The sequence below is a fragment of the Anastrepha ludens genome, chromosome 4 (assembly GCF_028408465.1).
Source record: "Anastrepha ludens isolate Willacy chromosome 4, idAnaLude1.1, whole genome shotgun sequence".
Taxonomy (NCBI): Eukaryota; Metazoa; Arthropoda; class Insecta; order Diptera; family Tephritidae; genus Anastrepha; species Anastrepha ludens.
In genome coordinates this window covers 30,384,999-30,405,121 of record NC_071500.1, presented here as the reverse complement: position 1 = coordinate 30,405,121, position 20,123 = coordinate 30,384,999, and the positions used below count along the sequence as shown (strand labels likewise).

Below are 20,123 nucleotides of genomic sequence, written 5' to 3'. Positions count from 1 at the left end.
CAATTACTTACGCCATCGCGGCTCCTCGTCGGTATTTAATTTAGCAAAGCAACTAAGTACATTTTCTTTGATTTTTTTCTATTTAATTATACCGAATTCTCTAGTATTTTTTATCTATATTTTTCAGACTTGGTTCTTCACTGACACCGATGATCCATATTACCAGGAGAAGACAAGTAAGTGGAAAGTAATGTGAAACGCTTTAGATTATTTAATATAGTATTTTTATAATTTAGTATACAAATATGAGAGGGGGAAGCAAGCTTCTACTTGTGCAAAGTGATTAAAATTTTAAAATCATAATCATATTTGTAATGCAGAAATTTAACATCAAGCTATCAAAGTGATGCATTATTATAGTCTAAGGCGATTGATTTTTATATGGATGCGCTGAAACACACTTGGCTACTCAGCCAGTCATCGTTTCTAGCGTCAATTTTCACAAGTCTGATGAGCCTGTGCTTTGGTATTAGATTACATAAAAGCGAGTTTCGGGAGCCAAAGTCGACGTAGTTCGTAGCATGCAGTACATGTTGTGCGACATAATTGTAAGCGCGTGCTCTTGAGTAATGAAAATAAAGCAAACGAAGTGTGGCAATTAAGTTGCAGGAATTCGCCAGTAAAATGCAAGCAAATTAGGTTACTTAGATTACGTTAGGCTTTTGTGGCAGTCGGCTTAGAGTAGCTAAACTCACTTAGACCATGTAGGTCCGTTGTGGTACCACTGTGTAACGCGGGAAGCTTACTGTTAGTTTTCATGGAGCCAATTAGACGCTCTTATGAAGCGTAGGATAGGTTTTATCACAGCACCGGATAGTTCCGTAAGAGAGTCAAAATGGTATTTTTCCCAACAACATTGCTCTACTCCTAGCTAGGTTAGGTTGGTATGGTTGCCCAAGGAATGAGCACACTTGGACGAAAAGAAACGGATTCGTCCTTTGTGATGCCATCATGAAGGAGGTTCGGTGAAAGAGAAAGACCGATGGGATGCAGGGAGAGGGCCAGGAGAGGTGATGCTGGGATGGTTAGGAGGGTGGGTTTAGAGTGTGTGGATTACGAACGATGAGTGTGCTGCGTTTGCGTCACCCGCTTTGTGCTGCTGATGAAATTCATGAGATTTTTAATGTCAACGCCAGCTATATCAGCAGGCGTAGCAAAGAAGTGAGAGCCAAGACGCCTGGATCTTAGCACCGCCAGAACAAGGCAGCTAAGGAATTGATTACACCTCATCCTCTATACATACAGCGCAAAAAGGACTCGAGGTAATTCCAAGTCTCACAGCATGCATTCCTCGCGCATAGTACTCCTAGCTAAGGCTGGACAATTACAAAAGTAGTGTTCATATGAACTCTTCTGAGATCGTCGATTAAGCGAAGGTAGTCTGTCTGGCAGTTTGGCAGCTAATTTCAAAACTCTTTTAATTTCTTTTGTTGCGAATTTTATTTTATTATTATTGTTTTACGAAATTTGCATTATTTCAGTTTATTTTCGCCTGCATTAAAGACTGAATTTTTCTTGTGCGCATTAAAGTACTAAGAAAAAAGCTGTTTCTCTGTAGGATCTAAAAGTGGCGGTGATTGAAATACAATTTAAGCGAATGCAATAAATTTCAATCATAAATCAAAATAAAAGTAAAATGCTTTCAGAATTACGTTGGCATCCTTTTATGTGTGCCAACCACTCAACTCCACTCCGTTCAGCTGCCAAAATGCATTAAGCAAAAAACTTGTTGTATTATCGTATTTTGCATTTTATTGTCTGTTCATTGGGGTTTGCCAGTCAGTGCCTGTTCGCTTGGTCTCCCCCCTGCCATTTATTACTACTACCAACGAATTCGGTCGGTGTTTGTTAATGAAATTTATCAAAAAACCACTAAAGCCGCAGAGATTGCTTTTCGAAAACAATCTGCTCGAAAGTCTTTCAACACATTCAAAACACTTTTTTGAGCTTCATGCCGTCGTAAGGTTGTATGTTAATATGTGCGTGCTTAAATGCGTATGCATAAATACATGTATATGTAGATATGCATGTGAAGGAAAGATGGGTAAAAGGAAACTGAGTAAAATCCCAATTTAGTTTCACATCAATCTGGTCCGCCTACTTGACCGCCTAATTTTGGCCACTGTCTGTCGAGTATTCAACTCCTAAGTGCTACCACAAGTGCTGCCCCTGTGCGCAAATACATACATACATACGTACGTGCCTTTCTTGTTGTTGCTATTATTGTATGCTTGGTATGCTTTCTATGCGTATGCACGGCAGCGTTACCTCCCTCCACACGCGCTTTTGTGTGGAAACAACCAAATACTTATTATTATTTTGTTGCTGGAGCATTTTTTTACACAAACAACATTATCGGCAAAACTGATTAAATTTTAAATGTAAAAATGATATTTTAACAGATTTTTTATTGCAAAAAATGAAGAAAAGGAAGTGTGTAGTAAGCCTTTGGCCACGAAGTTGCATGAAGAACGCGCACGCATGCGCCAGTGCGGAAGAGCAGAAGTCGTACCGATGTGAATGGATGGATGTGCGCAATAACAATGTATGTATGTGAGCATAACAATACTTTTACTGGATTAGGTAGAACGAACTGCGGCTGCATTTTGTGGTGATTGTTTTTTTCTTTTTCTTTTTTTGTTTTGTGACGTTGTTACGAAACTCTTACATGACAATTAGTCTTCGTTTTTATGTTTTTTATGTTGCTGCGTTCTGCGACATTTACCGATAGTTTGATAACAATTTTATTTAAATGTTTAGTGCAAATTAGATTTGCAACAACGGATTCGGATTCAAGCACTGATTGAAGGCTTTATCGATGTTTGATATTTAAGCAAACAAAAATTTGTTCACAGAAACTTCTAAGCCCTTTCGCCTGGGGAATCGGAATAGTATTTTCCAAGCAGAAGTTCTCGGAATAAGAGAAGCTTACAGGATAATTAAAAAACATCCGCAACATCTACATATAAGAAGTATGCATTTTCTCAGTTAGTCAAGCAACCATCTTAGCTGTAAAGTCACCAACAACCCATTCAAAAATCGTCAGACAATGCAAAGGGGAACTAAATACTTTAACGCACGCAACAGACATCACTCCCACCTGGGTACCTGGCCTTAGAAACAAGAAGGAAATGAGAAAGCTGATGAACGGGTACGGCATGATGCATCCTATGACGCATCCGAAGCGGTAGAAGTAGGCTGCCTCCACGGCGTGAGGCAAAAGGGAGATCTTCGCGTTATTCCAGCAGCAGGCCGATGACAGTTGGACTAACACAGGTCGGCTACCCGGAAAATAACACTACTAACGTGACCCAATTTCAACAAATCCTGTACTGACAAGTTGCTAAGAAAGCAGATATATTCAGAATTACATCAACAATAACTGGTCACTGGCCTTTGGAAGACCATAGCAGCAAGATGGAGTGGCCGTATAACAATCATTTTGCATGTACATATTTTGCCAATTGGCTCTGGGCTGTATCACTCAGGCAAAACCTCCACCACCACCTTATTCATTAGATTTGACAATGTTTTTTGTTTCTTATATAATTTTAGTAATTTTTTTATAAAAAATTATAGTTCGTTATCCTACCAAAATTATATTGTATATTATATATCAAAGTTTCAAACTTTGTGAAAATTTAAAAAATGTAAGAAAATGTTCATCAAATCTTCACACTTTTTTAATAGCATTTATAGAAAGGTTTTGAGTATGCAGTTATAAAACCCATTGAAAAATTTTTTTTTGATTTTTCTGTGTTTTCAGATTATTTCATAGTTTCTATAGTTGAAGTGATAAAATAACTTAAGAAATATAAAGAGTCTTTGATACCTTTTAATTCCATACTCTTACTCCATATTTTTTTTTAATTTCTATTCGGACATGCTTCAATTCCAAATAAATTCCGATACCAGCTGAAAAGGCTTTTGGCACGCAACCACGCAGTCTTTAATTCTAATTTTAAATCAACCAACTACTCAGTTTTCATAATGTGTTTTTTGTTTCCCATTGAATTCAATGCATTTCTTCAATACCTTCCCTCTCATTCGTATGCATAAACGTGCACATTAGGAAGGCCCAAAAAAAATTTGTTTTGCTTGATGCTGAATTTGTTCTAAGTATTATTGGGTTGGGGAATAAGTTTGTAGCATTTTACCAAAGAATTTTATTTAAATAAAAAATAATAATTACATCAATAAGTTAATCAATTATAAAGACGCTATTGCTGCTTGTAACGTCTTTCCACCTCTCGATCAATTCGTTGATGCCGTTCTGCCAAAAAATTGTCTAGAGTGGTGCCAAAGAAGTAGTTGAGCCAGTTTTTAAGGGCATCTTTGTTACGGAAGGTAACGCCCGTCATATGGTTTGACAGTGAGCGGAGAATGTGGTAATCGGTCGGTGGAAGATCCGGAGAATACGGCGAATGCCGAAAGACCTCCCATTCAAGCTCTTGGAGTGTAGCTTTGACGACTGGGCAAAATGAGTCCGGGCCATGTTGATCAGATCTTTTCAGTCGAATAGCCCCATTCACGCTGGGCAATATAGAGCTTCTTGGTGACCGTGGCATTCTTTTCGAGTATTTCCCAGAACACCATTCCCTTCCCAGTCTCACCAAATATAAAGGGTTTTTCAATTGGCGCGGGTCGATATTGGTGCCCTGTGGCAGCCATTTGGTTTTGGTGACATCTGTCAAATCTTTTGTTTATTATTCAGTTGTTTATGCCAAATCATCATGGCAAGTTACACGATTGAACAGCACGTTTAAATGATAAAACTTTATTATCAAAATGAGTGTTCATTAACGCAAACGGCGCGCGCATTGCGCCCATTTTTGGTAGACGTGGTGGCCCTTCCAATTCCTTATGGCCCATATTGAACCATATGGACCTAGACGACATGTGGTTCCAGCAGGACGGCGCTACGTGCCACACAGCAAACGCCATTTTATTCCATTTCAACATCTACCCGCCCTTATTGAAAAACCCTTTATATCATGATTTTCTTTGGATGAATATCCGGCTTAACTCTCGGCCTTGGCGTATCTCCTGGAGCCACCCACTCCTTTCTTTGTTTCATATTGATGTATAGGCACCATTTCTCATCTTCCGTGACGATTCGATGTTTATGACCGCGTGTTGCTCGATGGCGGGCGAAATGCTGAGAAGCAATTTGATGGCGACTTTCTTCTGGAGGCACCTAGGCTCCCAATTTTTCGGTAAATCCCATTAAATGAAGGTGATTGAGAATGATCGCAGTTAATTTTTTCCGCCAAATCGCGATTGGTTTGGCCACTTGAGCTGATATCATTGATGAAAAGAACATTAAATTTACCGTAGTATTTCCATGATAAAACTGCATTTTTCCGTAAATTTGCTATAAAAGTTGGGTTCCATATTTAATCTCCTCTTTTATTTTCTCTTCACAAATATCTAAACAATTAAAGCCTTTGCTTTATTTAAAAGAAAATATTCAAAACCTTTTGGATACGAACCCGGAAAATTAAATTTTTAAAACTGTTTTAATTTAACGTAGATTTTTAGGCCATCTTAAATTACATACATACCCGTATAGCCGTAAGCACGCAAATGCTTGTGAACATTTTTTTCGCGTTTCTATACGTAAATTTCTTTGTATTCCATTGAATGTACAGCCAAAATATGCATATTACGGGTACGGGTCTGTAGGTTTGTATGCGTATTTATCTGCCTATATATTTGTTTGGCCGCCTATCTGTTAGTCTACAAGTAATTCATACCAACTAACAAGCAGACTAGTCAGCATTCAGACACCTACAAACAAGTACACTCCTCTTTGTTTTTTTTTTTCTTTTTTATCTCTTTTCATCCTTTCATTTTGGGCCATTCAAGTGTCCATCAAAAGCATCCTCCATGCTGCGTTTGTTCATTTGTCTGGTCGCGTCTTTAGTCATGGCTGGTTTGAGTGAACTATCAATCAGTTCTTGACAGTTTTAAGTAGAATTTTATGAAAATTGAGTCGAGCCAAATGTGCAAATTATTATTGAAAATTGCATTTTGCAGTTTGAACCCCGGCATAGTTCAGAAATCGCCAATTTATTTCATTTTGCTGTGTACTTACCTCAGTGTAAAAAATAGTTTCCGGTTATTAGCAAAATGTTTGACCCTCCTTAGCGGCAAGGGGAAGCCAGTGCTGCTAGGCATAGTTCGAATTGATGGGTAGCAAAACTCTTACAAAATAAGATATTTTGGTCTGGTGATTATGCAATTAAAGAGTATTGGCTTAGAGCTCAAGGGTAATTTTGATTTACAGAAATATTCTCCCAAGTTTAGTATAAACCAGTGCACGGAACAAAGCTATTTTTTAGTAATTCGTTGATGTGTAAATTCTCGAATAGTTGCATATTTCATTGTAAAATTTTTGTATTACATTATTTTCCTTTTCCAACTTTTCAAGATTAGAACACTCAGAAAAGTACCATTGGTAGAAGTTTTTGCCATCCTGAAAGTAGCCGATTGGATAATCGAGAGGAGATGGAGCGGGAAACAGATTGGAGTTTTCAGTGACAGTCAGGCTGCACTGAAGGCTTTGGAGAACGCGAAGTAAACCTCAAGGATTGTTCAAGAATGTAAGAAAAGGCTTAATTCTGTCGCAAGACAAAACAGGCTTGTACTTATATGGATTCCGGGACACTCCGGTTTTCAAGTTCCAGAGCCAATAATCGGAATCAGTTCTGCAGGAATCATGAATTGGATCAGCGATTATGTATGCAATCTACATAAAGAGCAATGGTCCGGTCTAGAACGCTGCAGAACTGTAAAGTGTTTTGTGACAAGTCCGAACAGAAAACTGTCAAACTTTCTACTAAAACTTAGAAGGAAAGACCCATGGGGTCAGCATACGACCACCATTGGAATAATTGAGGACCCAGTGTGCTTGTCATGCTTGGAGAAGGCGGATAGCACTGAGCACTTTTTCTGTGAGTGTCCTGCCTTTGCTAGAGCTCGGCAACAATTTTTGGGTTCCGATGTCATGAGGATGTGTAATATTCGTTTTCTAAAGCTGGAGGATATTTACAGATTTGACAAAGAATCTGGAAAATTCTCACAGAACTAACTATCTCTATCTCTGTCTCTATTCTTTCCTATCTCTTTCTCTGATACTTTTCTCCTTTCCTCCTTGACTATCTACCCTATTTCCTGAGCTTTAAATACAATGGGCTATTTAGCCTGAGTGTTTTGGAGCCACCAAATCTCCGGTGCTCCTTGGCTGGATCTTTTTTCAAATTTCGATTTCACCATTGGTAGAGTTTACAGAAGAACACAAAAAGGTTTCAATTTGCAAGAAAACACCTCTTGCGGTCGAGACTGGAAGAATTAACAGCTTTGAAAATGCTATGAACAGATTAAAAAAATTAAATAGAATTAGATCTGACAAAAAACAATACAACAAACAAGTACAACATTTCATTGTATATATACGAAAAAACCACTAACAACACCACTTTGTTTCGGGGTGTTGTAGTCATATTCAAATATCTTATGATTACTTGACTGATCTCGCCCCGTAGCTGAATGAGCTGACTACCATTCGGTGGTGCCCAGGCATTTCGAACCCGATCCGATCAGTGACTACTTGCACTGGATGCTGTGGTAATTGATGTTATTTGAATGGTAGTCAGGTTCAAACCCACTCAGTGGCGGCAATCTTAGTCCACCAAGGAATTAAGGAAGCTATTGAATTTTAGGACTAAGTTTTACACAAATCTTTCTTCACCGATAGGTTCAAGAATGAAATAGGTTCTAGTGCCGGTTGATACTTAACAGTAATAAGTATCATTACGCTATAGGAGATATGCCAACTGTTTTTCAAACGGAAATTTTTGCCATTCTGAAAGTAACCCTGGAGAAAGTAGTGCAAACCTCAAAGATTGTTCAAGAGTGTAAGAAGAAGCCTAATAATGTTTCAAGACGTAACGAAATTTTATTTATATGGGTTCCAGGATACTGCGATTCGGTCTTGAAGACACCACTAGGTGGCAAATCGATAATGGCGGTCGGATGCTCTTCGGAGGAAGGAGTAGGTCAAGTATTTTGGATAAAATGTAAAATACATATGTGCAGTGGACTATGTGAAAATATTGTAAACGGTTACTATTCTCTATGCAAAAGAAGAAATGCCGCTAAGATAGGAGTTGCTGGAAAATCTCCCATAGCATTTATCAAAATTAGCAAACGAGTTTAAAAAGGAAAAGATGTATATTTGGAATGACCGCCGCAGTTTCTCGACTTAAATCCAATTGAGCATCTCTGGGTAGAACTGAAAAAGATAATCGGACCTTTCAAAGCATCAAATAGTGAAAAAATATGGAACCAAATTCAAAAGTGTTGGTCTTGTCCAATTCTATGTTACAGATGCTTAGTAGGATTGAGATCCAGCAAGATTTTGTTTCTCATGAGTAATTTCTGATTTGCGTCAAACGATTTGACGACCTCTTATCCCATAAATAAATAATTTTCTTTCGTCTGAAAAAATTGCTTGTTCCAAAAACTCTGGAGGTGTATTTATATAATTATTATCAAATTCAATGCGCTTTCTTCTGTTCACGTGAAAATAAAAGTGGAATAAACGACTTTCTTCGAGCGACTCGCCTATGATATCCAGCTTTATGCAAATATTTTCTTTCACAAGTCCTGTTTTTAGATGTTTGCTGCACGTTTTTTCCGGTTTGCTTGTGATTGTTTCCTACGCGTTGAACAGAGGAAGACATTTTCCTAATATCTCTAAGAATATTTGGAAACTCTTTCCATCTTTCCCAAATTTTATTATTATGTTTCTTTCTGACACACTATTTTCCCCCCCTTTGGTTTCCATGTTTTCATATTTTTACCACTTTTAAATAAAATGTCTACTCAGTTCGCTGGCTGGTTAATTATACTAACAAAGTTTGAGAAGTGAGCAAAAACGAGAAAAATACCTAGCAAAGAACAAACTGCACGCAGACTTTCTGGTTGCTATACTTACATGTGTTTCAATTAATTACCGTTATGTAAAAAAAGTGCGTGTAGTGTAGTACACATAACAGAAGTGAAACTTTCAAGGCAGTCAAAGAAAGAGGGATAGACCCGGGAGAGAATGAGAGAGAGAAAGAGAGAGAGAGAGAAAGAATATATATCTAAATAAATTCACAACATTTGTTACAACAAGTTATATCTTTTGTCTCTCTCGTGGAACGAAAATATCCAAAACGTTCCATAGCCTTGAAATTTTATTCTCCATTCTCGTGCGTCCATCGACGCCTAAGAAGTTTCATTTCAGAAATGAAGTGAAATAACCTATTTTTTATTTGGCTTTTGTGACTTAAGAATCCAATGGAGAAATAAATAAATAAACTTTGTTTTGAACTATAAATTTTTATTGTCTTTTTAATAAACTTAAAAATATTTGTAGGGTGAGCGCCGACTTTATGAGCTGGGTGTATATCTATACTGGTAGGGATTCTTTAACTATTATCTTTTTAAACAGTTTTTTTTACACAGCTGACGCACGTTTCGTGTTTTGTTTCACTGTCAAACATCTTCGGTTTGGTCTATCATTTAACCATGAGTAGGCTTACAAACGAACAACGCTTGCAAATCATTGAATTTTATTACAATATAAAAATGCGTGTTCTGTTAAGAAAGTTTAAAGTCGAAAAATTATGTTCAGCGATGAAGCTCATTTTTGGATCAATGGGTACGTAAATGAGCAGAATTGTCGATTTGGAGTGAAGATCAGTCAGAAGAATTGCAAGAGCTACCAATGTATCCAGAAAAGGTCATAGTTTGGTGCGGTTTATGGGCTGGAGATATCATTGGACCGTACTTCTTCAAAGATACTGCGAATCGTATCGTAACTGTGAAGGGTGAGCGCTACCGTGAAATGATATCCAACTTTTTTTTTTGCCCAAAATGCAAGACCTTGACTTGCATGACATGTGGTTTCAACAAGTTGGTGCCACATGCCACACAGCACGCGTAACAATGGACTTGTTGAGAGGCGAGTTCGGTGAACATTTTATTTCACGTTCGGGACCTGTCAATTGGCCACCCAGATCGTGCGATATAACGCCTTTAGATTATTTTTTGTGGGGCTATGTTAAAGCTCATGTCTCTGGGAGACAAGCCTGCTTCAAATAACACATTGGAAGACAATATTAAAGCATTTATATGTGAGATACCGGACAAAACATTAGAAAGAGTATGCCAAAATTGGACTAAGCAGATGGACCATTTGAAGCGCAGTCGCGGTCAACATTTGCATGAAATAATCTTCAAGCATTAAATTATATGGACTGTACTATCGATTTATATTAAATAAAAATTACATGCATTTTTCTGAATTTTACGTGTGTTTTTTTGAAAAGCTTTCCTATAGATCTTAAAAAATCACCCGTTAGAACTCATTTGACTCATTTTTTTCCTTAAAGAAGTTATTTATCGTTTACTTCAATTTCTCTCAAAGAAGTGTATAAAATATAATAATATATTTACCCGTTACTGACTTCTTTAACTTCTTTAAGCTCTTTATTAACTTTTATACCCACGCACTTGTGCACGAGGGTATCATTTATTATAGTAATACTTTGAAGCAGCTTCTTGCATTTCTTGCACCTGTGCTCAGTTTTAATTTCTTAGTTTCTCTAAGTTAACCAATCAATGAACCATTAAGCAGCAGCATTGACTAGCAGCGATATTTATGGTGTTTATGTATTTTAGTACACATATAAATGCACAAATGATTTCGATAAAGATATAAAAGAGAGGTTGTTAGAGGTAAATCTGCTTGCATTTATGTCGAGTACGAGTAAAAGGTGACGTGGTAGAAAAGTCGTAAACTTGTTGATCATCAGAATTTGCGATTATAAACTCGTACATTATTTCACTACCACTTTCTAAACTAATACTTATCCCATGAAATTCAAATCAAAATGTTGTTAAATCATCTTAGCTGCTCTCAGATTGGCATCGATAGACGTCATTAGCTTATCGATTCGCTGTACTTCGAGTAGATATACTCGTACCTATGACTCAAGTGAATGCCTTTCAAAAGGCGTGGCGCTGATCCATTACGAACACAGTCATATAAGTTGACGCGACAATTTTAAGCCACTCACACATCAATCAACTGGCCAGTTCGCTCACCAACGGCTGCTAAACTACTCGTATTTCCACAGTTATTTTTATACCTGCTTGAATTTGAACGCCTTTAAGAGTACGAGTTTAGCTGAATTTGAATTTTATGTCGCTTTAAATGACGGTTCACTATGTTGGGGGTTGTTAAATTCGATTTAGGATTTTTTAATTTACTTCTTTAATTGCAATGATTTACGAGGTGCGCGCGCATTTGACGTTCGCTCTAACAGCAATCCGAAGCAATTCAGTTCAGACAGGCTTATATTACATGCGTGCATACATACATACATTTACCGTATACATACTTGGGTTGGACTGCTCTAGCATCGCGCATAAGCATTTATGTATATACTTTTGTGATTGCATATGTGAATTTAACGACCACCGACATCCCTCGGTAATTTTTCGATTATTGCCTATAAAATCTTACCAAAAAAGGATAGGTGACCGCTGTCAATCACTAACGCACTCGTTCAATCACTCACTCACTCACTTATTCACGAAAAGTCGCCCGAATGTCACTCAGGTGTGCATTCATCAATTCTGTCGTCTGTTTATCGCCAATGTGTTGCTGTTTGTTTTGTTTTTTGATTTGTATTATCATATATTATAAAGGGTATTTCTAAAGTGACGCTTAGATGTCAGATGTAGTGAATAATTCCTAGACGGTAGCTTTTTCATGTATCATATTTTATGTCTGACATTTGTCAAGTAGACAGATGAATAATTTTATACGATTGAACAACGGGAAACTTAATATATTATGAAAATGGTCGATCTTTATGAACAAAATATCGCAAAATTAGTGATTTTTTGTTTGAAATAATCGTCCGAATGGGTCGACAATTCAAAGGTGTGTGACAAAATTTCAAGGAACTGGTTCTCTCGACGATAGAAAAAGGACTTTCAGACATTCGACATGTAAACAGATACACAATTTTACACGATAGAAGAATTCGTAAAAATTATTAAAACTAAAAATTATAAAAATGCAAACATTTTTAAGCACAAAATATTACAAAATTCGTAATTTTTTTGCCAGAAATATCAGAAGTCAGATGACAGCTAAGTGTTACCATTCTTCAAATAATACCTAGTTCAAATCCGTAACGATAGATGGCGGGCGCTTGAAAAAGTTTCAAAAAACTGGTACTTTGGACGATAGAAAAAGGACTTGCAGACCAGATAGGGGGTTTTTTTTTTAAGTAAATTGTTATTATTGGCGTGTCCTAATGAAACATAATTTACATTATAAAATTAAGAACTTAATTAAATATTTTCAGCCCACTCGATTACGAGCCATGTATCGTAATTCGCTAAAGATTTGGATGTTTCATTGTTAACTGTACGCCTCCACGTAGTTTTCGGCTGTCCTCTGCTCTTTGTACCGGTTGGGTTCCATTCCAAGGCCGAATGTGCAGTTTTGTTTGCGTCCTTTTTAAGCTTCTTGCGCTTAATGTTTTTATTGGAAAAGTAAAGCCTATGTGAATAAGCCAACAACGATTCCAGAGCAGAAACACAACATTCGGATCGAGATTACTGAACTCAATGCGAGAATGTGTGAGCGAGTGCTTGAAAATTTGAATTCTCGTATGGCAGCCTATTGGTTGTATATCGCATACAAAGCTCAGTGATTTGGTAGAAAGCTCTAGAGAGAGAACGCAATATCAATTTACTTGGCAGAATACAAAGATCAGCCTGTGTCGCAATGGTCGGTGCAATCAGATCTTGTCCTAAAGAAGCTCCCACTGACATACGTCATTCCGATAGATCTACATATTAAGAAGATGACAACCATGAGTGCACGTAGGTTAAATGAAGCGGGTCGCTGGAGGGAAAAAACGTAAGGTTATGCCAGTCCATTATTGCGGAAAGCTCAGTATACCTCGGAGAGGACCTACTACACCATCCCGACAGGACGTCTGCATACAATAGGAAGCTCGCCACCCTCTTTCCAGCTCAGGAAGAATGGAAAAAGGGATTCTTATTAAACAACTTCGACACTACAGTCTACACAGATAGCTCTAAAATAGATTGTGTCTCACAGAATTGAAAAATATGTACCTCTTCCTAATGCCTGCAGGATCTTCCATGCGGAAGTACTGGCGATTGGGGAGGCTTGTAGGTTACTAATCACAGATTTCTCTTTTAATGCTAATTTAGCCATTCCTCCGGATAGCTAAGCTGCACTAGATTCGGCTGCAACAACCGCTAAACTGGTGGAACAAGAAAGGAATAGACGTACCACTTTGAGTGAAAACCATAAAGCTACCTTAATCTGGGTCTCGAGACATCAGAACATGGAAGGTAACGAAAAAGCAGTTGAACTGGCAAGAGAGAGTTTCAAAAGTAGTGAAACCTGAAAGAATCTAAATTTTTTATTTCAAACAGTCATTTTATATCACATCTACGTATGGCTTTTGGATGACCCTTTACATGAATAGAGTAATGAAATACACATACACATATTTACAAACATGTATGCATGTGCATGTATGCAGGTTTGTTTGATTCATGCTTCAGCATTAGCGCACTTTCGGTTCAGTGGTCAACCAATAACGCTTCATTTCTCCTCTAACCTCTATGCTTTGCGGAATTTGTTACAAATGTCATCACATCAGTTTCCGATTTAGGTGATATATGATTTATTTTTCTGTTTTCTTTTCCAATACCTCGCTGTTGTCGGTTATGTGCCACATGTGGACTATAAATACTTCCCACATTTGTGTGAAACAATAAAAATAGAAAATTGTAACAAGAATACGCAATCGAAAAGAGGTCAAGCATCCAATGATTAATTCAAGCCATCGACTCTTCTCATTTTGTATTTGTCTAACTTTTGATATTTTGTTGTTAACCCACCTGCAGACTCGTGGTTGACTATTGGTTAGGGTAGGGATATATGTAGCTAAAGTTTGAGTAATTTTAAGATTTAATATTTTTTAAGCAGGTTTAGTTCAACTGAATTTTTTAGCTAACATTAAACTTCAAACTTAGTCAAGTTGGCATAAGCAGAATCGTTTCTAAGCCTGTGGGTTTCGCAGCTGAAACCAACCGAATGGTAGTCATGCACAAAGCCAGTCAACTACGGCGGCGGCGAGTAGGTGACGAAATAATCGGTAATAGTAGTTAAGTAATTTCATTAACTGCTCACCACGAGCAAATCTTTCTGAGTTATCTAGTGCATAGATGCAGTCAAGGATTAAAGTCTACATACAGCGCGTTTCATTACTATAGCACAGGAAGTTATCGACAAGTTTTGGTAATTTATTTGTTTCCTATTTATAGTGCAATTACTGTAGACTTTAATGTAACTTAACCAACTTAAGAGCAACCTGCGAAATGAAAAATATGCATAAATGATTACCCCCGCCGTAAGAAGCTTAGAGAGCTGTTGATTGTGAATTATTAACGCCCACACCTTTTTTGAAATGATGTTTCTTGGGTGTTTCTAAACTAAAACGAAAAAAAAATATTTTTGCTTTGAGTATTTTATTTTTTTATCCATTGTTAAAAAACAAAAATTTTTTCCACAAAAAAAAAAAATGTTTTTGTGCGACTGTTCGTAATTCACACGATAACGCCATCATTTCTAAGTCATTTATATTTTGTTTCATTAAAATGGGTTTAGTAGAGCCTGTGTGCCTGCGTCCTTTGTCCATGTGAAGACGAGTTGCAGGAGGTACATCCGCTACCAACGTCTCCGATACTTTTTACTTCCTCAATATTGACTTTGAGGCCGGTTGTTTTCAATTTCTACTGCATGGCTGGAGTTACTAACTTCAGGTCGAAAAGCTTGTCTACAACCAAGCATACGAGTATGTCACCGGCGTAGCCTGAGAAGGGAATTATTTATCTGTCACTAAATGCCTCTCTGTTGATTTTCGGTGCTGAAAGCTGCACTCAGGACGTTTTCGATGCCGAGGCCAAACAGCGTTGGGGACAGAATGAAACCTTGTTGAACACCACTCAGCACTTGAAGAGCATCACTAAAGACCGCAAAGGATCCGTCGCCTGCCTTTGTAACAAAGCAACTTTGCAGATTTTTTATAAGTAACCCATTGTATCTTTCCTTTATAAGTAACAAATATAGGAATAAGTAAGTGAGCAAATATAAATAAAATATCAAATGAATTTTCAGAATTTTTCAATAATGCCCTGTACTATAGTTATTAAACACACTGTATGTGCTGTTTGTAGACTTTAGTCCTTAACTGTGTATGCAACACTCGTTGCTCATTGGTCAGATAGGCTGCTTAGGGATTTCTGGCGTTTAATGCCATTACTCTATTACATAGCAAAGGCTCGTATTGGATTATGGCTACTTGGCATTATTGCAATTTCAGCTTGAAAGACGTGACATTGATTAGGCAGCTTAAGCACCACTGCCTAGTTTTCCATAATTGACTTACAGCTTTTGGTGAAGGTGGCAGCAAACTTGAAAATGTTCAGAAATAATTTTTCTCACTTAAGTTAAGGTAAATCTATGTTTAAAGAGCAGCAGCAGAGCATTATAAAAAAGTCATATATGTATGTAATTACGTGTTCCGTTAAATTTGAACTTGAGTAATTTTATTGCTATAGTGGCATCGAAGTTTATGCATTTTTAACAGAATTTTGAATCAGTCGTTGAAATTACACTGTGCGACAGTGAAATTATACTTTTATGGAGACCTAGTACAACTTGTTGGTTTTGAAAAACTAAGAAAAATGGTATAGGAGAAATTTCCAATACACCCCCAAAATCTCATTTTATGGCCATAAAACCGTTTTTCAGTAGGTTGATGTGAAGAATCATTCCTAACTTCGCCAATTTCCATCCGATTTCGAATTTGTTTTTTTAATTCGAAAGAACAAAAACAAACCTTTTTGACAGTATGTTGAAAATTTTTCTGAAATGACAACTGACGACACTGTAGACGAAAGTATTTGGAATTTTTTTATTTTTTCTCTATTTTTTCAACTTTGACATAATTTTTACGATATTATCCGTTAGTGAGGATTTTTTTTAGTACACCACTGTTATAGTAAATTTAATTTTGCGTCGAATGAGCTATATTTGACTGCAATTGAATTAAAATTAATAGAGTTGTGTGAGTTTTAAGATTTTTTTTTTTTTTTTACTAATTTGGTATGTAGGTATAACTTACGCTAAATGGGAATAAGGACGTGTTTTGATGCGTTATTATAGATACGTAATGTTTATTGGAGTATATATGTATACATAAGAGTACACTGTACTGCATACAACAGAACTGGTTAGAACTTACGAAAATATCTGACATATTATATATTATATATTATATATATATATATATACGCTGATTGCTCGTAGATGGCGTTAGTGAGCATATCAAGTTACCATAGAAATGCCATATTTTTTTTTGCATGAGTTCGACACCTGTTTACATCAATCACTGCACATCATCAGTGATTTCATACAGCAACACACTTTTTTCCTTGCGTAATCATGTCTAATTTTGTGCCAAAAAAAGAGCATATGCGGGAAGCTCTACTTTTTTGCTTTAATTTGAAGAAATCGGCTGCCGAATCGCATCGAATGCTTGTGGAGGCCTATGGTGACAGTGCATTATCGGAAACAACTTGCAGAGACTGGTTTCGTCGGTTCAAAGACGGCCATTTTGACTTGAGTGACAAGAAGCGTGAAAATCGGCCCAGAAAAGTTGAGGACCATGAATTGCAGGCTCTTTTGGATGAGGACGATACCCAATCGCAAAAAATGCTTGCCGAGCAGTTAGGTGTCACTCAACCAGCCATTTCCATGCGTTTACGTGCCATGGGAAAGGTCCAAAAAGTCGGAAAATGGGCACCCCATGAATTGAACGATAGACAGATGGAGCGACGCCAAAACACATGCGAAATCTTGCTGGCTAGGCATAAAAGAAAGTCGTTCCTGCATCTTGTGGTGACTAGCGATGAAAAGTGGATATACTTTGAGAATCCTAAACGAAAAAAATCATGGGTCGATCCCGGCCAACCATCAACTTCTTCATCAAGACCTAATCGCTTTGGACGCAAGACGATGCTGTGCGTTTGGTGGGATCAGCAGGGTGTCGTTTACTATGAGCTGTTGAAACCTGGTGAAACTGTTAATTCTCATCGCTACCACCAACAACTCATCAAATTGCGCCGTGCTTTGCGTGAAAAAAGGCCTCGTTATGAACAAAGACATGAGAAGCTGATTTTCCTCCACGACAACGCCCCATCGCACACGTCAAGAATGGTCCAAAACTACTTGGAGACAATCAATTGGGAGGTGCTACCTCATCCCGCTTATTCACCAGACCTGGCCCCTTCGGACTATCATCTGTTTTCATCGATGGGTCACGCGCTCGCCGAACAGCACTTCGATTCGGACGAAGACGTCCGGAAATGGCTTGACGAGTGGTTCGTCTCGAAAGATGAAGAATTCTTTTGGCGTGGTATACACAAAGTGCCCGAGAGATGGGAAAAATGTATAGCTAGCGAGGGCAAATACTTTGAATAAATTATTTTTTTGCTTTCTATAAAAAAAAATGTTTTTTTTTTTTTACTAAAAAACAGCAGATTTAAGCTTATACACCTGGTAATATTCAACACTTTATTTAAGGTGTTTCGGATTGCCCCTCTAGTGGGTCAGGGGTTAGAATTTGCCCGAGGTCTACCGCGAAAGGCGACTAAAATCTAGGGTTACCAGTCCCTGAGCAGTATAGAAGCTTAACTGTTAGTGTCTTCAGGTACAAGGTGCGACCGGAGATTTAATCTCGGTACCGCGTAGAGCAGGAGCTCTCAGAGTTCAATCTGACCTGTTCTTGAGAACGACTCTTTGGGGAGGTTTTTCGTGGTGGCTGTGGTTAATACTTAAAACGCGGATAAATCTTTTCTGGTTAATGTGGAGTTGCATTGTAACCGAGTGCCGGGACCCATAGAACGGCAAAGGTTTAGAAGGGTCTTGAGTCCTACCAAAGTGGTTAATGTGTCCATGCCACACAGCCAATTGGTATCAAGACTTCTAATTACTTAGATACAAAAATAAATGAAATAAATATCTTGGGTTCTGATCAATAATATAATGTATCCGTTGTGCTTTTGAGCGCCTGTGCCTAGACCGTCGCCGGCAAGTACTCACGTAAAAAAACATCGGACGTTGTCCGATTGGGGTCAAATATGCAACGTTTTGTTGTATAATTTGTTGCCATCCTCGTAGAAGTCTTGATCTTTATTGACGCTCAGTAATAGACTTTCAGAATGTTCTCTTGATGCCAGTTTCTTATTACTCAGAAAGTTTGGCAATGCGAGAAAAAGGTATTAATCGCTTGGAGCCAGTTTCGAACTATATGGTAGATACATTTAAACTTCCCAACCAAGCTCCCGAAGTTTTGGTGGGTCACTACAGACGTTTATGGCCTTGCGTTGTTCTGATGGAGAACAGCACCTCTTCAGTGGGCCAATTCTGGCCGATCTGGTCAATCGCTAGCTTCAAACAATCCAGTTGTTGACAGTAGAGATCTGAGGTTAGTGTTTGGTCATACGGAAGCATCTCATAATAAATGATTCCTTTCAAGTCCTACCGAACACACAGTGGAATCTTCCTGGCCATTGATCCTGGTTTGGCCATCTTTCAAGTTGCTTCATTACGCTTTGAACACGATCATTTTCCATAATATTGTCGTGTGTAACTCGTTTTTTATCGCCAGTGACCATTCATTAAAGAAATAGGTCGATTTCATTCCATTTGGAATGGAAATTCAATCTGGATAAACATTTTTTGGTGTAAGTTGGTGTATCACCCAAACATCGAGCTTCTTTTTGAATCCAGCTTTGAGCAAACGGTTTAAAACTGTTTTAGGGTCGATCTTAAACTCTTGGGGAGACTACGACTACTAACATACCGATCAATTTCGATTATTTCCGTGATTTTATCGACATTGTCAACAACGGGCCTGCCTGTGCGAGTTGCTTCCTTAACAGCAACGGTGAATCGGTGAGTCTAACCATCTACCGAGAAAATAATGTATTTATTGTATTTTTCCCCAATCTAATATATAGCGGATCTGTTTTCTTTTGCTTGTATTACTTCGGGCATACTTTTCTACATGCTTAATTATCTAACCACTATTTTCTTCCGAGGTCAAAGACTTCCTCTGGGGATTTGTGTGAAAGCATTTCCCAGTTTCCCGACCGATGTGAGTTATTACAGAAGAGCTTCTAACCTCGCCTTATATACCCTTGTACCAACATTGTGGTATTGACATGCCAGTGTATAGAGACGTGGCTTATTTATCGACGACTCATTCCATTCTGAAAGGAAAATGTGCTTGAATCAGTCTGCTGAAGTTTACGCTTGCTGGTATATAATAAGTAGCCCAATTTGTTAACTGTATAATATTAATAATGGACGCTCCACCGAAGGATATCTTAAAAATATTTCAGAAGTGTTCTGTAGTTTATGTCAATTTGTGGCTGATCATCTTAGCTAACCTAACAAGCCTTAAATATGTATAACTTGGCCTGGTACCCGTTAAATTGAAAGTTGCTTTATTAATTAATTCTATATTCCCATTTAAAACCTTAGCGAATGATAGTTAAATATTTGAAGGAAACTTCGTAAATCGAGTCGTACTAAAACGTCTTCCTGCTAAATTAACGGAGTTAAAATATTCGTCTTAACGCAATTCGAATGATCGACTTTCCTTACCCCGCAATCCGCCCGAAAAGCTGCAGAATTCGCTTGATTTCTGTTATGTTGTTGTAGTATTCGTAGTTGTTATATTGTGGCATTTTGATTAATACACCATTATGAACGGACTAATGAGGAACCTTCAACGGGCTTCATTGCCCTTGTCAGCTGGCTGTGGTGCTACATACAACCTTCGAGTTATTGTTGAGTTTCGCATAATAAATTAAAAATCAGCAAAGGGGATCTGGTTTCGGCAACTCTTGTGTCATTACCGAAATATCGTTTATCGCAT

The 20,123-nt window shown here is 37.8% G+C and overlaps 1 protein-coding gene across 2 annotated transcripts in view; it reads left to right on the top strand.

Annotated features, from left to right (window-relative positions):
- The window catches only part of LOC128861451 (fringe glycosyltransferase), a 214,572-nt gene that overhangs the window by 121,635 nt on the left and 72,814 nt on the right, over nucleotides 1-20,123 (top strand). For both annotated transcript variants that reach the window (XM_054099590.1, XM_054099589.1), the window contains exon 3: nucleotides 128-176. In XM_054099590.1, the coding sequence (XP_053955565.1) occupies nucleotides 128-176 (49 nt within the window). The remainder of the gene's footprint in view (nucleotides 1-127; nucleotides 177-20,123) is intronic.